At 52.3% G+C, this 6,325-nt stretch overlaps 1 protein-coding gene across 1 annotated transcript in view; it reads left to right on the top strand.

Moving 5' to 3' along the window:
• Nucleotides 1-371: 371 nt before the first annotated feature.
• The window catches only part of LOC129714153 (chromogranin-A-like), a 13,624-nt gene continuing 7,670 nt past the window's right edge, over nucleotides 372-6,325 (top strand). The window contains exons 1-2 of the mRNA XM_055663649.1: nucleotides 372-644; nucleotides 5,471-5,517. Coding sequence (XP_055519624.1) covers nucleotides 599-644; nucleotides 5,471-5,517 — 93 coding nt within the window. The 5' untranslated portion in view covers nucleotides 372-598. The remainder of the gene's footprint in view (nucleotides 645-5,470; nucleotides 5,518-6,325) is intronic.

Below are 6,325 nucleotides of genomic sequence, written 5' to 3'. Positions count from 1 at the left end.
AGGGCTGAATGGCCTCTACTCCTCCACCTATTGTCCATGTTTCTATAAAGGAAAGTGGTAACCAATTTACACACTGCAAGCTCCCACAAACTCAAGTGGCCTCATTCTGCTGCTGTCACTTATCTTATGATCTCATGACTTTAGCAAGCGTTTAGTATTCAATGCCACACGCGGCCGCTGTTCCAACTAACTGATCCTTGTCCAAGCCCTTGGTTTAGCAGCAATCGCCCTCCCAGAGGTCGTTTGACAGAATATTCTATTTTCTGCCGGGGGATAGTAAATGGTGATTGAATGCACCTTTAAAAACCATGTACAACATGAACAACTCCTGACATCACTTCCTCTGGTCCTGACTATTTAAGGACACAATCCTGTAGAGATCCCGGGCTGTTCCACGCCGCCGCCACTGGGACTGTCGGCTCAACTCCATCCCCATCGCCTTTCAGTTTTCTCCAGCGAACTCATCCCACCCCCCTCTTATGTTGTATCATTGTCATTATATAACCCATGTAGACTTATCCCTCCCCTCGTCTCCTTAACCCCCCTCTCACACACACACACACCACACACACACATCACCGGGAGCAAACAGCACAAGATGATTCTCAAAGGTTTCGTAGCCTGGATGGTTTTCTGCCACCAAGGTAAGGATGTTGGCCCGAAATTAGTGTCGTGTTTGAGGGGGGTTTTTTTACACGCGTTTCCAAGGTGCGTTGGGCGCCAGCGCTGTTATTTAATCGCGTCTGTCGCTTGGTGTGTGTGTGTGTGTGTGTGTGTGTGTGTGTGTGTGTGTGTGTGTGTGTGTGTGTGTGTGTGTGTGTGTGTGTGTGTGTGTGTGTGTGTGTGTTGTGTGTGTGTGTGTGTGTGTGTGTGTGTGTGTGTGTGTGTGTGTGTGTGTGTGTGTGTGTGTGTGTGTGTGTGTCTGTATCTGTGTGTGTGTGTGTATGTGTGTGTGCGTGTGTGTGTGTGTGTCTGTGTGTGTGTGTGTCTGTGTGTGTGTGTCTGTGTGTGTGTTCTGTGTCTGTGTGTATGTGTCTGCGTGTGTGTGTGTGTGCGCGTGTGTGTGTCTGTATCTGTGTCTGTGTGTATCTCTGTGTCTGTCTGTGTGTGTCTCTGTGTGTCTCTGTGTGTCTCTGTGTGTGTCTGTGTCTGTGTCTCTGTGTGTGTGTGTGTGTGTCTGTGTGTGTGTGTCTCTGTGTGTGTGTCTGTGTGTATTTTGTGTTTGAGGTGGAAAAGTTGTGGTTTGTGGCGAGACCTTTTGTCAGAAAAAGATTGGAAATTGTAACCGGCGGCTCTCAGTACTTTCCCAATCGCCCGGAGCTGCCCGTGAGAGGAGGTTTCAGCACCGCGAACAGCGGCGTCGGCGGCACTGCTACCGCTGCTCTCCCTCCCTCCATCCGTCCGACCTTCACCACCCTTCATCGCACCTCTCCATCTATCTGTGTCCTCGCTGCCCCGTCTTCCCTCTCCTCGTCCTCATTCCTTATGTCTGACTGCTCGTAGACACCCCCCTTTCTCAATCTTGCTCGCTCCCCTCCCCTCCCTCCCCCCCCCCCCTCCCCCCCCCCCCCCCCCCCCCCCCCCCCTCCCCTCCCCCCCCCCCCTCCTCTCCCCCCCCCCCCCTCCCCCCCTCCCTCTCTCCCCCCCTCTCTCCCTCCCCCCCCCTCCTCCCCCCTCCCCCCTCCTCTCCCCCCTCCTCTCTCTCCCCCCCCCTCCTCTCTCCCCCTCCTCCCTCTCCCCCCCTCCTCTCCTCTCTCTCGTTCTCTCTACCCGTCTCTCCGCACCCCCCCTCTCTCTCCACCTGTTTTCTCCACGCTCCTCCCTCTCTCCCCCCTCCCCTCTCTCCCCCCTCTCTCTCCCCTCCCTCTCTCTCCCCCCGTGCTCCCTCTCTCTCCCCCCCCTCCGCTCCCTCTCCCTCCCTCCTCCCCCTCCCTCCCCCCCCCTCCCTCTCTCCCCCCTCCTCTCTCTCCCCCCCCCTCTCTCTCCCTCTCTTCTCCCCTCTCTTTCTCCTCTCTCTCCCCCCCCTCCTCTCTCTCTCTCCCTCTCCTCCTCTCTCTCTCCCGCTCCCCCCTCCTCTCTCTCTCTCCCCCCTCCTCTCTCCCCCCCCCTCTCCCTCTCCCCCTCCCCCTCTCGCCCCCTCCCCCCCTCTCTCTCCCCCTCCCCCTCTCCCCCCCCCTCCTCTCTCCTCTCCCCCTCTCCCTCTACCCCGGTTCTCCATTCTCCCTCTTTCTCTGACCCACTGTCTCTGTGTCTTTCTCTCTGTCTGTCTGTCACGCTGTCTCTCTCTCTCTCACATATAAAATAGGTGCAGGAGGAGGCCACTCGGCCCTTCGAGCCAGCACCGCCATTCATTGTGATCATGGCTGATCGTCCCCAATCAATAACCCGTGCCTGCCTTCTCCCCATATCCCTCGATTCCACTAGCCCCTAGATGATGAATCATTTCTTTGACTGGATAGCAGGCAACACAAACCGTTTCACTGTATCTCGGTATACGTGACAATAATAAGCGGAACTAATGGGACATTTTCCATGCGGGGAAACAGGAAACAAGAGTCTGTAAGGTAGAGGAGGTGTTTACTAAGGGGCATTAAATAAATGCAGGAAAAGGCCATTCAGCCTGTTCTACCATTCAATAAGGCCATGGCAGTTCAGAAACCCATTGATTCCCTCAATATCCTAGACAATAGACGCAGGAGTAGGCCATTCGGCCCTTCGAGCCAGCACTGTGATCATGGCTGATCATCCCCCAATCAGTACCCCGTCCCTGCCTTCTCCCCATATCCCCTGACCCCGCTAGTTTAGAGAGCGTTGCCCCACCGAGTCTGTGCCATCCATCCATACACCAACCCATACACTAGTTCTATGTTATCCCACGCTCACATCCTACACGGTAGGCGGGGGGTTTCACAGAAGCCGCTTAACATGAACTACAAACCTGCACCGCCTTTGGAGTGTGGGAGGAAACCGGAGCACCCGGAGCAAACCCACGCGGGTCACGGAGAGAACTCTCTCTCTCCCTCCATCCGACCTTCACCACCCTTCATCGCACCTCTCCATCTATCTGTGTCCTCGCTGCCCCGTCTTCCCTCTCCTCGTCCTCATTCCTTATGTCTGACTGCTCGCGGGTCACGGGGAGAGAACGTGCAAACTCCGTACAGGCAGCACCCGCGGCCAGGATCGAACCCGGGTCTCTGTGGTTCGTGCAAACGGGTGGTTGGAGGTCGGTGCAGACTCAGTGTGACGAAGGACCTGTTTCTGTGCTGTGTACCTCTTTAATAGCGCGTCGTGGTTAGGCTTGTGGCAGAGATACTGGCGTAGGTTGGCCTCCACGGACCAAATGACCTTCAGCAGATGTGTGTGTGTGTGTGTCGAGGCCATGGATTCAATAACATCGTCTCTGCCAGCAGTTAGCACACACGTTGTTGCCCTTGGTTACTGAATCACCTTGCCTCCATCTCTAACCCTCTGGCTTTTTACAGCTGTCTGTATTCACTGTTCAGCTGGATGTTTTTGCTGTTTTCTGACCATAATATTTATTTTGTGCATGGAATGATGGAATTAATACAGTGAATTACTGTGAAATACTGTGACCCCTTGTCCAGGACAAGGGGTCACAGCTTAAGGATAAGGGGGAAATCTTTTAAAACCGAGATGAGAAGAACTTTTTTCACACAGAGAGTGGTGAATCTCTGGAACTCTCTGCCACAGAGGGTAGTTGAGGCCACACAGTTCATTGGCTATATTTAAGAGGGAGTTAGATGTGGCCCTTGTGGCTAAGGGGATCAGGGGGTATGGAGAGAAGGCAGGTACGGGATACTGAGTTGGATGATCAGCCATGATCATATTGAATGGCGGTGCAGGCTCGAAGGGCTGAATGGCCTCTACTCCTGCACCTAATTTCTATGTTTCTATGTTTCTATGAACCCTGGCTATAATGGACCATGGGGAGGGGGTGGATGGGTGAGTTTGTGTTGAGTTTATTGTCACGTGTACCGAGGTACAGTGAAAAGCTTTTTGTTGCGGTGCAGGCTCGAAGGGCCGAATGGCCTCCTCCTGCACCTATTTTCTAACCATTCAGCGGAAAGACAATACATGATTACAAACATAGAAACATAGACAATAGGTGCAGGAGTAGAGGCCATTCGGCCCTTCGAGCCTGCACCGCCATTCAATATGATCGTGGCTGATCATCCAACTCAGTATCCTGTACCTGCCTTCTCTCCATACCCCAATCGAGCCATCCACAGTGTACAGATACATGATAAGGGAATATAGTGAATAACGTTTAGTGCAAGATAATGTCCAGTAAAGTCCAATCAAAGATAGTCCGAGGGTCTCCAATGAGGTAGATAGTGGTTCAGGGCCGCTCTCTGGTTGTGGTAGGATGGTTCAGTTGCCTGATAACAGCTGGGAAGAAACTGTCTCTGAATCTGGAGGTGTGCGTTTGTTTACACACTTCTGAAAGGCAGCAACTCTACCACTGCACATCTGCCAAACATGATGCCAACACTAACTCCTATTAATTGAATCAATTGAAAAAAATACAGCATGGAGACAGGACCTTCGGCCCACTGAGTCCATGCCGACCATCGATCACCCGTTCACACCAGTTAACATAGAAACATAGACAATAGGTGCAGGAGTAAAGGCCATTCGGCCCTTCGAGCCTGCACCATTCACCATTCAATATGATCATGGCTGATCATCCAACTCAGTATCCTGTGCCTGCCTTCTCTCCATACCCCCTGATCCCTTTAGCCACAAGGGCCACATCCAACTCCCTCTTAGAAAGTTATCCCACTTTCTCATCCACTCCCTACACACTAGAGAGGAATTTACAGAGGGGCCGATAAACCTACAGACCTGGGATTAGTGTGGGATTGATGTAACTGGTTACACGGACTCGATGGGCCGAAGGGCCTGTTGTAGTGCTGTATGTCTCTATACCTCAATGCCTCGCAATTTACTGGGTTCTTGCACAGACCTGATGGGCCGAAGGGCCTGTTTTTCTGTTGTATGTCTCTATACCCCAATGCCTCTTTGTCACTGGGTTCTGGCATGGACCTGATGGGCCGAAGGTCCTGTTGGCCTGCTGTATAACTCTTTCACTATGCCACTCTTTCACTGGGTCCTGGCACTGACTCGGTGGGCTGAAAGGTCTGTTTCCGTGCTATGTGCCTTGATGCTATCTTCCACTGGGTACTGGCATGAACTCGATGGGCTGAAGGGCCTGTTTCCATGCTATGTGCCTTGATGCTATCATCCACTGGGTACTGGCATGAACTCGATGGGCTGAAGGGCCTGTTTCGGTGCTGTATCACTCTAAGACTATGCCTCCTGCACTCTGGGTGTGTCAGGTGAGGCCTCTCAGATGACCTGTATGAGTGGAGACCTTGTGTTAACATTCACGCCCCCCTTTGATGTTACCTGTGGCTCCACATTGATGGTTCTCGTCTCTCTGTTGCAGTGACCTGTCGACCGTTGTCCTCCGAGATGCTAACGGAAGATGATCAGGTAAGCCCGTCTCTCATCTTGACTTGACCACAACATCTTGACCACTGCTCTCACCCCCAACCATGGACTGTTTACCCTCCTACCATCCGGGAGGCGCTACAGGTCTCTCCGTTGCCGAACCAGCAGGTCGAGGAACAGCTTCTTTCACTCTACTCAACAACGTACCTCGGTGACTGCCAATCACCCCCCCCCCCCCCGTCCCCCGGACACTTATTATTATTTATTCAAATCGTTTGCTATGTCTCTCTTCCAGGGAGATGCTAAATGCATTTCATTGTCTCTGTACTGTACACTGACAATGACAATTAAAATTGAATCTGAATCTGAATCAGACACCCTGCTCCTTAAATATCCTCGCTCCCCAGTCATTCCCTCCTCTCCCCTCTCCATCCGGGCAGATGGTACAAAAATATGTAAACACCTGCCACCAGAGCCAATAACAGCCTCTTGACACTTGAACAGACCTCCATCTTGATCCTCCAATCTACCTTGATGTGATCGTTGCTTTTTTTCTTAATCTGCACTTTCTCTGAGCTATAACACTACCAATTATGATCGGTAAGATTGTTAGGGGTTCGGACACGCTAGAGGCAGGAAACATGTTCCCGATGTTGGGGGAATCCAGAACCAGAGAAAGAGAGACAGAGATAGCATAGAAACATAGAAATTAGGTGCAGGAGTAGGCCATTCGGCCCTTCGAGCCTGCACCGCCATTCAATATGATCATGGCTGATCATCCAACTCGGTATCCCGTACCTGCCTTCTCTCCATACCCTCTGATCCCCTTAGCCACAAGGGCCACATCTAA

Source organism: Leucoraja erinacea, chromosome 38, assembly GCF_028641065.1.
Source record: "Leucoraja erinacea ecotype New England chromosome 38, Leri_hhj_1, whole genome shotgun sequence".
In the NCBI taxonomy this organism is placed as follows: domain Eukaryota; kingdom Metazoa; phylum Chordata; class Chondrichthyes; order Rajiformes; family Rajidae; genus Leucoraja; species Leucoraja erinaceus.
This window is presented reverse-complemented; position numbering and strand designations above follow the sequence as displayed.